This window comes from Aedes aegypti, chromosome 3 (genome assembly GCF_002204515.2).
Source record: "Aedes aegypti strain LVP_AGWG chromosome 3, AaegL5.0 Primary Assembly, whole genome shotgun sequence".
NCBI lineage: Eukaryota > Metazoa > Arthropoda > Insecta > Diptera > Culicidae > Aedes > Aedes aegypti.
The window spans coordinates 263,661,126-263,676,654 of record NC_035109.1 but is presented as its reverse complement, the minus strand read 5'-3'; the positions used below and the strand labels follow the sequence as shown (position 1 = coordinate 263,676,654).

At 40.4% G+C, this 15,529-nt stretch overlaps 1 protein-coding gene across 4 annotated transcripts in view; it reads right to left on the bottom strand.

Moving 5' to 3' along the window:
• LOC5578333 (sprouty-related, EVH1 domain-containing protein 1) overlaps nt 1-2,144 on the bottom strand; it is a 58,946-nt gene extending 56,802 nt beyond the window's left edge. For 2 of the 4 annotated variants that reach the window (XM_021855072.1, XM_021855073.1), the window contains exon 1: nt 1,960-2,144. In XM_021855072.1, the coding sequence (XP_021710764.1) occupies nt 1,960-1,979 (20 nt within the window). In that variant the 5' untranslated portion in view covers nt 1,980-2,144. Of the gene's footprint in view, nt 1-1,557; nt 1,771-1,959 lie in introns of those variants that run through there. The other 2 variants (XM_021855074.1, XM_021855075.1) reach the window with 2 other exon arrangements.
• Nucleotides 2,145-15,529: the final 13,385 nt, after the last annotated feature.

Here is a 15,529-nt window from a genome sequence, read left to right as displayed (position 1 = left end):
TTCTCTTGATATAATATAAGATACCTCCACTATTGGGACAATTTACCCTTATGATACAAGTAAAGCAAGAACCATATTTGAAAAAAAAAATCCAAAAGGTTGACCTGCTTTCATCATGCATCCATAAAAAAACACTATCCACTAACCACAAATAGGTGTTGTTGGTATACTTGTCAAAATCATCAATATACAAAATACTGCGTGAGCACGCGACCAGTGGAGAAAAGCTGGTGGAAAGAGAGAGAAAGAGCGCGAACATTTCGCTACTGCGTTGTGTTATTCACCATCCATTAATCTCACGTTCTCTCCATCTATAGGAGGCTCTTCCCCTTTCATTCATAAAATTTTGCAGACCATTAATATTTTTAGTGTGGCCTTGTCCCTGGCCAATAATCATGAATGTGACGATTATTACATCCATGCAAGGTCTTATTAATAGTTTCGGACGTCATAGTATTCGATCGCCAAAACTGGCTGGCGATCGCATCCAGTATACGTCTGCAACAAGGAAAAATGGTTTAGATTCTCTCAGGATTCATTCTCTCATATCAGCAATAATTGTCCGAGTAACCGAGAGTAGCTGATATCCTTTTTTCGAACGAGCACTGTCTTGCTGACACTTTGCTAATGTATACCTAAGTAAATCTGAAGAAAATTAGTCCAACCGTCATAATTAAGCTTTGAAATATATAACTAATCGACGAGCAAAAGTTCATAGCATTTTACGGACGATCAAAATATCAAATTTAAAAATAAATTCATGTTTACAGCGCTACTTGAGCTATAGAACCATGAATACAAACGTTTCTCACGGAGCCGAAAAAATATATTCACATACACATAAATGGAACGAGGCAGAGCAAGAGAGCTCGCATCTATCCCATAGTGTGAGAACATTGGAGGAAGTGAGCACAGAATCATAAAAGTGCCACTAAAGACAGAAGCTCTAATTTTCTCAATGAAATCCCATAGTTCTTATTTTTTTCATTCATAAAAAAACTCAGATGTCACCACTTACGTATAGGTCGAGCGCGAGCTCATACTTGTCCACTCACTCACTGGTGAACAGGTGCTAGGGTAGGCAGCGAACTGGTGGATAAGTTGCCATTCATATATTCAACTAGTAATGCATTGACAGGAATACTGTTCATGAATTATTTTAGGCATCATCCATTGATGAGCGATTAGAAAAACCTACTCGTTTTACAAACTTTTTGCGACTATTTTAGATTCAAACATCTAAACACTAAGACATTTATCTTCAAGCGAACTGTATTTCTGTACCAAACCTATATGTTTTGAAACATCATTTCATAATTGTAAAACCGATACATATTTATGCTTCCAAATTTTCTGTGAGCAAACTTGATGCAAACATCAGCACCTACGATATCCTTCCAATGGGTAAGGCTTCCAAAAGGCTCAGCTTATCCGAATACAGAGCCATTGAGAGATGAGTAGAAAGGAGCACATATATGTAGGAGAGCAACGGACAAAAATCTTCCAATTCGATTTTCCCTAGGACCACATCCCGTCCAAGCGATCATGATCACTAACTTTTCGCTGCAGTTTCCGCTTGATTCACTGGTTCTGGTGCTGCTTCCATGATTGATAACATCCAGATTAGCCACTATTCACGTTTTCCCGTATAACTCAAGGACTTTTCCAACTTCACAATGCTCTTAAACTTGATAATTTTCACTTTCCTTCGAACCTCAGCAAAGGCACAATTGATTTATTTGCACTCTTTCTTTTTCCTTCATCTCACTGCTCATCCTCACTGAATAGCTCCGTATAGCTTCACTGTTTTCAGCGCTTCCCACTTGCCACCCCCTTCTGCAGATTCCTCATCATCACATACAGCTCACGGAATCCCACAAGGAGGATCAGGAAAATTTTACCCATGGTTTTCTAACCGAGCGTTTAGCCATTTCCAAACTTTCCCTACACAACACTTACTCTTCATATGCCTCGGTCATGATTTGATATCTCAAATATACTAATATTTTGCGGTAGTAACACTGTTTTCACCATTTTTGTATCTGTACATGGGCCAAAGCGAAAATTTTCGTGTGAGAGACGATTAGTGGTAAGGTTTTTTCTGCTCTTCGTGCTGTGCTGCTGCTTTTTCTGCTACTTGCTTGGTGGATGCTTCATACATTAGACATGATCTCTCTCTCTCGCTCTCTCGCACACTCTCTGTTGGTGCTGACTATTGTAGAAACCTATTCACACGTTCTCTCTCTAACTCATTCATCTCGCTCTCCATTCACAAGATTATTACTTTAGATGATGGGCCAAACTTATCCCTGGAGAGATCCAATATTCTCTCTCATGTTCTGTTGCTAAAACGTCACCGTAGCTGTCATTCGACACAAATCATTCCTTGTCATTTGACGGACATTTGAAAATAATATTTGTAATGAGCGTAGGCAGTTGATTTAAAGTTTCTACTGTTTACTTTCTGAACAATCTGTGCACGTGGTCGCTACTGTACTGAAATCATAATGATTCTGAAACTCCTCTGTCACTCTTTCATCGCGCTCAATCAAGTGGCATGATCTTCGACATTCACTGCAGGATTTGTTTAGATTTATCGCTTTCAGTATTAGAAGGACGTAACTGCAGTGATAGATTTACTTATCTTACCAGTCAGGCTAAGGCCTGGGTCCATGTCTGCCCGTCGCCAGCCACGATTTCTGTGAAGGGTCCGAAGATCGTCCTTAATTTGATCGACCCATTTTGCGCGCACCACGTCATCTTGTGCCGGTCAAATTGTTTTCGAGAACCATTTTTATCGGGTTGTTATCCGACATTCTGGTGACATGCCTGGCCTATTTTTTGCGAGGTGGATGATGATTGGTTTTCCCAGTAGCTGGCGCAATTCATGGTTCATCCACTTTCTCCACGTTCCGTCTTCCATCTGCACTTGGCCGTAGAAGGTCCGCAACACCCTCCGTTCGAAAACACCAAGGGACCGTTGATCTTCTGTCCGTAGGAAGCATGTTTTGTGCCCATAGAAGAGTACCGGTCTAATCAAAGTCTTGCAGATGATTAACTTCGAGCGATGGCAAACTTTGCTCGATCGAAAAGTTCTGCGGAGTCCAAAGTAGGTACGATTTCCAGCAACGATGCGTCTCTGGATTTCTCGGCGCTCTTCAGTGAGCCCAAATACACATGTTTTTCTACCATCTCGATTTCAACACAGGCAGCACTCAAAATTGTGTCGCCCTTTTTGTAGATAGAACACAAGTCACCTTCCATCCACTCCTCCGGTAATACTTCCTCCTCCCAAAGCATGGCAATAACTCAGTGCATCACTCCCTTATTAAAGCAGCTCGCTCGATATTTTGTCCGCTCCAGTGGCTTTGTGGTTTTTCTATCGTGTAAACTCCGTTTCTACCTCTTGGAGATCTGCATGCGGAAAGTCTGTCCTCCGCGCGTGCTCTTAAAATTATTTCCGCGCCACCTTCGCTTCTGGCCACATCACCGTTAAGGTGAAACTCCTTTGAATCTACTAATAACTGTATAAAAGTAGTGGTGCACAAAAATTAGTCTCTTATTTGTTGGTAATAGTGACATTATAATTGATAAGACGTTGTTGCCAGTAATCGCTGCATCAATTTGAGTCTTTTCCCCTTCGACTAAATAAGATAGCTTGATGTTGTACGTAACCATCAACGTATCTGACAGCCCTGCAAGCGAGCAGCCGGCGTAAAATTAGAAAAATAAAAAAAAGCGAAATGCTGTGATCAAGTGATTGTTTTAGCACGGTTTGGTGAAGTTTTAAGTTGTTTTCATCAGAAATCCACCAGTTATTGTTCTTTAACTAACAAGTAATGAAAGTAAACTGTGTTGGAGGTTCTACGTTTAGCGAAAGTGGTAAAATTCGGCGAAAAGTGTTCTTCGATCCCAGGCGGATAAGTGTAAACAATTGTAACAAAGTTAAACGTCCGTGTTGAAAATTAGCACGGTTCATGAAATTTCCACCAGCTACTAGTGTTAAAACTACGAAAATCGTAAGGTAATAGTGTTCTGATGTCTCGTTAGCAATTTGGGAGTGAACTTAGTGTAGGTAAGTGAGATATTTTGAGAAATAATGTGGACTTCCAGAAATGCTATTGTATATGTGAGGAAGCCATTATCACTGCCATGACAGGGATTCCTTCCTATATGTCCTTAAGGTGCTCATCGTAGTGAGCACCTTTCGTCACCTATCGACCACTTCACGGTTGTTCGTGAAAAGATCTCTGATACGTCCGTAGAATTAAAAACAAAGGTGGTTTCTAGTTTAACGTCTATTCTATTTGGTGGTTGGACATATAATGAATTGAAAAATTATTTGTTCTGTCAAGGCCAACATGTAACATCTACCCCTTAGAATACCCAACATCCTTCAAGTTTTGACGGAAGCCTAAATAATCTTCTAGGTCGATCGGGAACTTCCGGCTCGTCTGTTGGAGTTGGCTCAGGTTCTTCGTGTTGTTCTTGTTCAGGTTCTTCTGCTGCAGGTATTAGTAAAGCTGGTACTTCTTCGAGTGGAACTTGATCGCGAACATTTAGTTCTTGAATGTTGATTGGGAGTAATTCGGCAGGTTCCTGTGGCAGGCCAAATTCGTCAAGGAAAATAGAAAGTGGTGATTCTTGACAGCGTAGTATTTCTGTTTCAACTCGGTTTTTTAGTTGATTGATGTGAGAACGGATTAATCGCTTGCCTTGGTTCAGTAATACGTTGTAGTTGACCTTTCCAATCCGTTCGATGATTACAGCGGGCATCCAGCACCATGAATTGGCTTGGTGGACTTGGGCATACACCGTATCACCTTGGTCGAAGTTCATATGGTCTCGTCCGGTAGCATTAATCTGGCGTTCTGTTTCTTCGGGGTTATCTGGAGGTTTCAATAGAGCTGCCACCGTCCGCATTGGCCGTCCTAGCATCTTCTGCGCCGGTGACTGTCCTCCGAGATCTTGTGTTGAAGTGGAGCGGTATACGGTGAGAAAAGTGTGCAGTGAATCTTCTAGTGACTCTTCTCCCGAACGAATTTTCTTCACGGTGTCCACAAAACGTTCCGCCAACCCGTTTGACTGGGGGTGATACGGAGCCGTACGGATGTGACGAATTCCAAAAGATTTGCAAAAATTCTGGAACTCTGAACCGGTGAATTGTGTTGCGTTGTCACGGTCTCGGGAATTCCAAAAGTTGAGAACATCTGCTTTAGGAGCTTAATCGTCGTTTTTGTCGTTATTGATTTGGTCAGCACTACTTCAGGCCACCTAGTGAAAGGATCAAGGACCACCAGAAAGTAGTTGCCATCTACCGGTCCGGCGTAGTCTATGTGGATGCGGGACCACGGTTTTTTAGGGGTAGGCCATGGCTCTGGCTTCGTCTTGACAGGAGCCTTGGCAGCAGTAGCACAATGAACGCAACATCGGACAAAATCTTCAATTTCACCATCTATTCCGGGCCAGTACACGTAGTTGCGGACGATTGATTTCATTCGCACCACGCCAGGATGACCACCGTGGAATTGGCTGCTGCTTGGAAACAGCTGTCCATCCGTCCAGAATTTACCGTTTTACTTGCTGGAGAATCTTGCACTTTTTCGTGGTATCTTGGAGTGCTGAGAAAGAAACGAGAACTGCTTCTACCGTCGTGTTCAGAATGCTTACCATATCTTCTTCTAGCGAAACTGAAGCAATGATGTAGTCTTCTTCTTGACGCATGCTTCGGTCGATGAGGCGGGAAAGCATGTCAGCACATCCAAATTCGTTTGTCGAAACATATTCTATGTCGAAATCATAATTCAGCATGATGAGGGCCCAGCGCTGCAGCCGGTTGGCCGTGTGCACTTGCATACCAATCGATCCGAAAATCGACAGAAGTGGCTTGTGATCCGTCTGGAGCGTGAATCTTCTTTCCAGTAGAAACTTGTGGAACTTAGTTACACCCTGGGAGGGAGAAACCGATACAAAATTTATGTACGTCATAGTGAGCCGAGATTCTGCTGTCACGAACTGTCACTGTGGATAAACATGAGAAAAGCGCGTATTTGATCAAAACATATGTTTGGATTTCAACAAAGTTGACAACAATTGGTTGAAAATTAATTCCTGCACACCCAAAAGCAATGGCAGATAGCACCTTTTAGTTTGATCGAATAGAAAGTATTGAAACCTGCATCTTTTTACGCTTTTACATTAACAATTAAAATTTGATGCACATAAAACAATAGCCCTTTTCCCAAGTTCGTCCAGAAAGATCGAAGGTACATAACAAAAGAAAACTAGCGATTCTTCGCAAGCCTGCCTTGATTGTCGTTGGTGAGCGGGAATTATCTTGCAATTTGGAAAAGTGTTGTGTAATATTTCATGTGTAGTATCTGTGCCTCCCTCCCATGTTACACCGTACACAATGGCTAAGGCTTCATTTTCCGGTTGTCCATATGCTTGCTCTGCAGTTGTGAGAGAGCGTGAAGCGTGTTGAATGGCTTTCAAGCTTCCGTTTGGGAACTTGTGAAAGATTACGGCTCCAATTCTTGTCTTCGATGCGTCTGCAGCAACAACAATTGATAACTTTGGATTGTAGTGGGATTTCAGCACATGCTTGAATTTTTCGAAAGATTGCTGACAATCGGCACTCCAATTCCACTTGACGTCCTTCCGCAGCAGTTGATCTAAAGGGTGACGCAGGTCTTGAATGTTTGGAACATTATTTACATTTTGAAAATTGAACTTATTTTAAAAACTATGTTAGTATGTGGAAGTTTTAAGGTTAGTGAATACATTTGTAACAGGTAAGGAAAGGATTTTATGGGATTTCTTAAGCTACTTAGACTACTAAGCTGATGAAGCTTGAAGGGACAGGATGTCCAGGTCTGTAATGAAACTAAACAGAAACGGTTTGTGGGAGGCACGACGAGAAGAGGACAATTTGAAGGAGGAAAAGAAAGACAGGGAACGAACACAATCAAACTCGGATATTGATACGCTTCAAAAACAGATAGATTAAATTCATATATTCTAAATCAAGGCCCGCCAACACTTCCCTGACAGGTTTCTGCTGTTTTCCTTGGATCCGGAGAGTTTCAGTCAGTTCAGATCTGATGCCACGATGCTCACTGCATCCCCACAAAACATGTTCGATATCCTGGTAAGCCACGCCGCAAACACAGAGATTGCTTTCTGAGAGCCCAATACGTTGAGTATGTGCGCTTAACGAATAGTGATTGGACATAAGCCGACACATGACACGAATGAAATCACGGCTCATGCCCAACCCCTTAAACCATGGTTTTTTCGACACCTGTGGAAATATGGAATGCAGCCATCTACCCATTTCTCCGTCTCTCCATTTCTGTTGCCAGCTGATCAAGGTCTCCCGACGGGCCAATGCAAAAAAATCATCGAAGGCGATTTGAGGCTGGTAAACATCGCCTTCTTTAGCGCCTACCTTAGCCAGAAAGTCCGCTTTCTCATTGCCCGGAATGGAGCAATGGGAAGGGACCCACGCTAGGGTAATAGTGTAAGAGCGATTTGATAAAGCACTCAATGATTGGCGTATTCTTTTCAGGAAGTACGCTGAGTGCTTAACCGGCTTCAATGACCGAACAGCCTCCAGAGACCTTAGAGTGTCGGAAAAAATGAAGAAGTGCTCGGGTGTGAGAGAACTGATATACTCTAAGGCGTAATGTATAGCTGCTAGCTCAGCCCAGCGATGACCTGTTCCTAGCAAGTTGTCAAACGCAAAAAAACGTTTTACTAAGAGTTATTTCATAGCAAAACTGTGTCGCCTGTCGTCAATATTCGCAGGCGATATCTAATTTCTATTGACACCCGTAGACCGTAATTAAAAATTACGGCTCGTTCAAATGTACGCCTTGATCAAGATCCTAGCTAATGGCATAATCAGCTACTACATCTGCTGCCAGATGTTGGAAAGATTTTCGGTCACTGGAATTCAAAACGACTGATAACCATGGACAACGAGATAGTTTTTTTCGTCGATAATAAGATTCCTGAATGTTATGACATCAACGAAACCCTTAAAGTATCGGCAGTCTTCTAGAACATGGTCGATTTGGTTGCAAAGTTTGTCATTTGGATGCCTTCAGGTGTGCTTACGGATATCGTTACGTACAAAGCAGATCCTGCTAATGACTATTTCCTTGATGACTGCAAGATTCCCCCAATACGCTCCTATAACATTCTGTATTAGTTCAATAGAAAAACGTTTAATATAGAAATGAGGTCAAAATTTGTACAGATCAGTCTGAAAGAAAACATGAAGTAGAGTCAGAAGTAGAATCTCTCGTGCATTTAATTACCTTACCGGATCCTGGATACTGGAGTGATTTGGCTTTATACCAGTTGTAACGTGACGTTGGAACCAGAAAATCCAATCCGTCTCCATGCTGAGTCTATTGTGGCATCCTACGGTATTTAGAAATATTGGAGAAGGTCTTTTCTTTGTAGAGTATCCAAACTATGGTGAGCTCGGGAGCTATCACCAGTAAGGACTCAATAAAAGTCGAGACTCCTTTCCCAGTTTCTGGTTCGTAAGAATCTGTTTATTATTTCGTCGTTTCTGGGTTTATATCTTGTTACAAAAGCTTACAATGTTTAACTGCTTAATCTATTTTCTATTGGTGAGAATGAGACAACTGGAGTCCATACTTAAAAATTATTCATCTTTGCAAATGTGGCATTTTGTATGCCTAGGTGGTCCGTGCCCAAAAATGTGCATCTTGCTATTTCGGCAATTCGTATCTCGGTGGTCCGGCCAGGGCGATGCAATTTGAAACCTTTCGATTTCGTTTGCCCGTCCGTGTAGGGCTCACGCGGAGGAGGGAAAAAGGAATGGAAATAATTCTGGCACTTGAGGTGCGGTTGTCGCATATGGTTGTAATTTCAATATCTTGCACTTTTCGAGTGCATTGGTCGGTTTCAGGCGGATGGCCTTTGAGTTTGTTTATGATTGTGGGTTTCGGTGATCAGTGGTTCTCAACCCACGACACTATGGTAGATGTTATATTTGTTTGAGGATTTGGTGACGGGATCCATCGCCCTTAATTCGCGTTCGCTGGATTTGAAGTCGTGTTACTTACAGCGCGTTGATGGGACTTTGATGACGTTACACCTAGTTGGGACGTTTAACCTTCAAAGCATTTCCAGTGGAAGATTCCATAACAGACGCTGTTTGATGCACATCTGCTCCTTGGTGATCAGACGCTTGTGATGCACCCTCTCTCTCTAGCTGATGTCAGAAGCACAACAGACCCTGGGCTTCAACCCTTAACAGACGGTCGTTGTCATCGTTTGACCCGTGGACGCGTAATATAGAGACTTGTGAAAATCACAGTTATGGTATAAGTTCTTCCTGGTTGTCGACTCACAACGTAATCTTACTAAGGTTCTAGAAAATCTCTGAAATAGATGTTTTTAATTAATAAATAAAACACTAGATCCTGGACCTTTATCAGGAGTGCGTGGATTGTACTTAGACGTGACTATTCCATCATCAATAAACGATAGAAGGAAATTTGGAAACACGCGATCTTGCTCATATGTTTACGTCGTGCCTGGAGAAGCAGGTGCATTGGAAGGAATGAAAACATCGGAAGAATCCGAGGACATAGACAAATACCTATAAAGGAAGAAGAAGAAGAAGAAGAAGAAGGGTACATCGACCAACTCATGGAAGCAATAGATGCGAGACATATGGACTAACCCGTATGTGATGTGAACTCAAAAGCTAATCAATGGCAGGCCGAATTAGCGGCTTCATGTTCTGATTGATTTACGTTACTGAATAAGTGCGCTGTACATACAAAATGAAACAAATTAGTGCAACCATTTTTGAGCAATGAGCACTTATGTTTCTGGTACCTCTCCGGCTTAAACAGATCTTGGAAACTAAAAAAAAAACGTCATATTGCAATTTTAGGATTGCTTGGTGATAAACTCAACTGATTTGTATGATTTCTTTTTCAGAGTAGCACCACCTTATTACCTGACATTGTATAGCCCACATTTTTTTTATAAATTGATTAAACACAAAATGGCGGCCAAAGAAATTTTATATGGAAAGTGTCTGTCCCCCAAAGGTATTATTCAGAACCCGATGACTGATGGTCAAAATCAACACAGCTTTTGAGAACAGAAGAGTTGATTGAGAACTCGTGAAAAAATGTGCAAAAATATTGAGTAACAAAAAATAAATACTGATTTGAATGTTTTGTTTTTAAGTTGCCGGTTAACGCTTATCGTTATATTTTTGACAGCTTCAATTTTTGCTGCTACAGCTCAACATCAGAGAGCAAATAAGCAGCTTATAGCGCTAAAATTGTTAGTTAGGTATTTAACGGCTTAGAAAAAACTTTGTGTATATTTTATCGAATCATCAAAAATTTTCCGAACCTGATATTTAAGTAATGAAAAAAAAAACAAATTTAGTACTATACCATTCAAGTCCACTAGAGTTTGTATCCTTTGACATATACGCGTATTTCGACCTCAACTTGAACTTGACTCGACTTGAAGAAAACCATCTAATGCACACTTTATATATTTAAACTAGGTATAATCATAATTCCCTACTCTTTACTGTAGAAACTTAAAATTATTAAATACATCCCTTCCCTTATTTGTACAAACTTTAAATTTAAGAGCCGTAAGCTACATCACGGGAACGATTAGTAGGTATCAAGTTGAAAAGCCATGTATTGCCGTTGCCGTGGTCTGTTGCAAATATTTATTTGTCACTGTCTCGAATTTTTGTAATTCCACAGACTGTTTCATAATCTAAATCCTTAATCCTATTCTTAAAAACATACTTAGACACATTAAAACCAAACAAAGCACTGACACTATTAAACAGACGAAGGCACTTGGACAGCGGATTGTTAAATCTATAAGAAGTTCTATGCCGCTTGATGAGTAGCAAGTCTCGTTCTCGCAAATTGGGTGCGTAGAATGGAAAATTGTCAAGAATCGATGGACAATCTAGGTTCCCATTTAATAGATCAAATACGAATAGTCGTTGTAAATTGCTGCGTCTGGAAGCGAGCGTCTCAATATCTATAAGTCTACAGCGGGCTGGGTATTCTGGTAGGTTCACGGGATCTGACCATGACGAAGAGCATATCGAATAAAACTTCGCTGGACTCTCTCCAACTGGCCGGTTTGTGTCGTATGATGCGGTGACCACACACAACTAACGCTACGCTACGAACTAACGAGCAGTAGAGCGACTTGAGTGCATATACATCCTTAAAATAATTGGTGGAGCGGCGAACGAATCCTAGGGCAGCAAAAGCTTTTGCAGTAGTGACGGAGACATGCTCATTGAAACGTAGTTTGCTGTCGACAGTAACTCCAAGGTCGCATATTGATTCCACACATTCGATCCGTTCCGATCCGACCATATACCATATAACTAAATACGAGAGTGTTGGCGAAAGAATGCGATAGATTTGCATTTTTGTATGTTTAGCTCCATACCGTTCTCCTGACACCAATTCACGAGCTCATCTATATCGTTCTGGAGCCACAGCAATCCAAATGAGACTTGATAATCCTATACATATTCAAATCGTCGGCGTACAACAATTTTCCCGATTTTAGTCGGAAGCAGTGGCCGTTGATGAAGAGAATGAATATCAGCGGTCCTAACACGCTACCCTGCGGGAATGAGTGCCGTTGATATTGACAAACGCCTTACGCGTTAAGTAAGACCGCAACCATTGAGCTATCCAATTTGGAAAACCTAGGTGTTTAAGCTTTGCAATAGCGAGATCATGCGGAACCTTATCAAATGCTTTGGAAAAGTCGAAGTAGATGGCGTCTACCTAGTGCTTATTTTTGATTTCAGTCAAGAGGAAGATTGTGAACGTCATAAGATTTGTCGTAGTTGAACGCTTTTTGACGGATCCGTGTAGAATTTCTGATATCAGAGGTTGACATGCAGTGTACAAAACGTTATGAATCAATTCTTTCTAGACTCTCCACCACATCCAATGTCCAAACACCAGCCTTGTTCAGTGTGTTTACCGGATCCTTGGTAGAGCCTAACGAAATCTTAAGTTGGTTGTATCTGCTCGAAAATACTAAATCGTATCCGAAATTCCTTAGATTTGGGCACAGCTGTTTGCTGATGTGTCTATCGTATGGGATGGAGACTCTCTTCATGGGTTCGGTGATAGGGGTGAGTGTAGAGTTACTGTGCACGTGCTGTGCCCTTAGGTGCTGGAGCCTCATTGCTTGCAAGCGCACGGGCACGCTGTACGTTGTGAGACCTTTTTTGGTACACCTCATTTTTCTTGAGATGTGTCTCACTGCGGTCTCATGCGCTCCATCACATGTGCTGTTTAAAATTCAGCGCAATAATTGAAATGATTGCAAAAGTTTTCAACGAGAATCGAAATTGTAACTCTTGGATCGCGAGTCTTCGACCATATCATGTATGCCATATAGACACCTGCATAATGAGGCGAAAATATTTGTAGAGGCTTTTCGTTACTAAGCAGTTGTTTCACAACTTGTATACCGATAGCGAGCCGTAGCGCCGAGCAGCGCATGAGACGAGTCTCCCCCAGAGCACATCACCTAGTGCGCGCTTTTAGGATTTTCATGAGCCTCCGTCTAACACAGCACACTAGGATTCCGATATATGCTTTTTCCTTCTTGTCGATGATGACTTTTAGCGTCCTTTCCTTGTATCCGTTTATTCTTGCCGTCTCGTAGATATATTCCAGTTCCTTTGTCTTTCCGTCTTCGCTGAGGGGTAGAGTCTGCATCCTGTGGACCATGTGGTGAGAAGCTGCCATCATATGCTGGAACGAAAGATTCAATTTGTAGGGGATGACTCGCTGGGTGTTTGTAGGCTTCCTATAAATTTCGAAGTTGAAAGATGAACTTTCTTCCCTGGTGACAAGTAGATCCAAAACGGTAGTTTTCCATCCCTCTCCTCCTCGTGGGTGGACTTGATATCCTTGTGTACGCTGTTGATCCTTCCGCTTGATAACGCTGAAAATGTCGTCGACGAATCTACACCATTTATCCAATAATACACTTTCCTTGTTCTTTAAATTTTCCTCTAGATTCGCCATGAATAGTCCGCACAATAACTGGGAAAGAATGTTTCCCATTGGGGCTCCTTTCGTCTGCTTGTAGAAGTTTCCTCGAAATTGAAAGTAGTTCTCGTGTATGCACAATCTTGCTAACCTCATGTATGTAATGACCTTTCCTTTCCATGCTGCATCCTTCCTTTGGGATGATAACCAGTCCTCGAGAAGATATAGAGAATCCTTTACTGGAACGCTGGGCAAAAGAGCCGCTATTACGAAAGAAACCATCATCTCGTCAACTTCGATGTTTCCTGGCTCTAATAGTTTCTGGGAGAACTCCTCGGTATTTTTAACTGGCCTAGTAGGGAAGGGATTCGGCATACTCTGGAATTTCTTAACCCTCTAATACCCAAATTTTTGTTTTCGATCTAAATATAATTTTTCGTTATCTAAAATCATTCTAAACTCGGTTTGGGCAATGACTTATTTTTCTTCGCAAATTTATGAATTTTGGCTTTTGATTTTTATTATTTTTATTTTTGAACATCCCTATCCTTTTCAATTTTTTCTTGAAGCCTCTTCTGGTTACTGATTTTTGACAATAATAAAAATTAGAGTTTTTACTATACTTTTGAAAATATGATTTTTTCAATTTTTTTCTGGAACATTTTTTATTTTCCGTGTAACTAACGGAAAAACAGATTTGAAATCATTTCAATACCATCAGGCTCTTCTTCTGTGATAGGTTGGTCGTAGAAAAATGTAAAAGGTACGATTTTTTATAATACAAGTTAAATGAATCCCAGGCATTTGAAGGTTATATAAGAATACAATTTTTCAAACAATTTTCAATAATACAAAAAAGTTTCAAAAATCATAAAAAACTTTTCTTATATGCATGTTATGATTCAAAGTTTAAGCCAAAAATAAAATCATTTTAATTTCCGAGCTACGAAAAAATACACAAAATTCCAAAGTGTACCCCGTCTAAAGGCGGGGTTGGGTATTAGAGGGTTAACTAACTTTACCTTTTTGCCAATTTATAGCTGGGGCCGAAATGATTTCTTTTCCTAGTTTGTAAATTTTTGAAAGTCCTTCGATTCGTGGAATAATGGGGTTTACCTCGCGATTCTCGCTAATGATCGCCTTGCAGTCCTTCAGAGCTTTGTCCGTAAGCTTGCTAAGTCCGGGTAATGGATCCTCTCTCAAACGTCGGAAAGGGGCCTTACTTTATCTTTGTCGCTATTTGCTCATCGTAATCCGCTTTGTTTTCTGATGTTTGACAGTTATAATGTTCTTCAAAATATAATCCTTAGAAACTATTACTTGCGATTCACGGCAGTATACGAGACCGAAAATTGTCACCTCACGCCACTCGTAGAATAAACCCAAATGTGTCACAATCGGTGTTTCATACTCATGTGGTGTGCATCAGATCATCGTGTTTGATTTTTCGTACATGGGTCAATTGTACCTGATAGTTTCAAGGCCGTTGGGGGACCACTTAACGTCAACTTACGGACTTCAAATGTTCATCTGATTTTTTCATTAGGTACGAAAACGAGCACCTTACCATGACGAACGTATAACATTTCGCAAGTTCTACAATTAAGAGACGCCTTATTTTGCAATCCTTAGTACCATGCGTATATCGGTGACGGGTAATGTTAACAAAAATATATACAACTGTCTTTTATATCTTGTCATTAAATCTCAACTAATCATCTGTGCTCTGATAACAAAGTACCTTATAAATTTTAGATACCGTCAAACGGGGTGACTTGCAACACTTTTCAACTTCAATCTTCCAAAACCATGATCTAAACGTAATCTAAAAATCTAAATTCCTTGTAGAACTTTGAATGGCCGGCTCGCCTACAGAATGAGATGATAAAAAATTGAATCGAATTATTTTGTCATATCAAAAGTCATCAAAAAGATGAAATTTTTTTAAATGTCCTTGTGCGGGGTGACTTGCAACACTCTCTGCTAATTTAGTTTTTTCCAACAAAATGTTGATATTTTTTATTAGTCACACTTGTTAAGTATTGTTATTCATGTATTTAAAGCATTCGAACTAGTACAAGAACATTTAGAATCCATTTTTGTAAGAAAATAATTGAGCTATTTTTGTATGGGAAAAAGAGGTGTTAAATCATCAAGGTCCAATATCTTAACTGAACAATATTTTTAACGAGTGTTTGAAGTTGATTGATGAATAATTACTCTTTTGATTATAAAGTAGATCTAACACAAAAGTTTTTAACTTTTATAAAACTCTAAAATGCTTAGAAATAAAGTGTTGCAAGTCACCCCGCATAGATACATGTGTATAAAAAATATTTTTATTAAAAAGTTGTTGCTACAATTTCGTAAAATAAAGTTCGTCATATTATCACTTATTAGTTTTAGAAACATCATGTAGAGTATTACTTTTGTACATTAAATCTATCTCATGTTTTCAG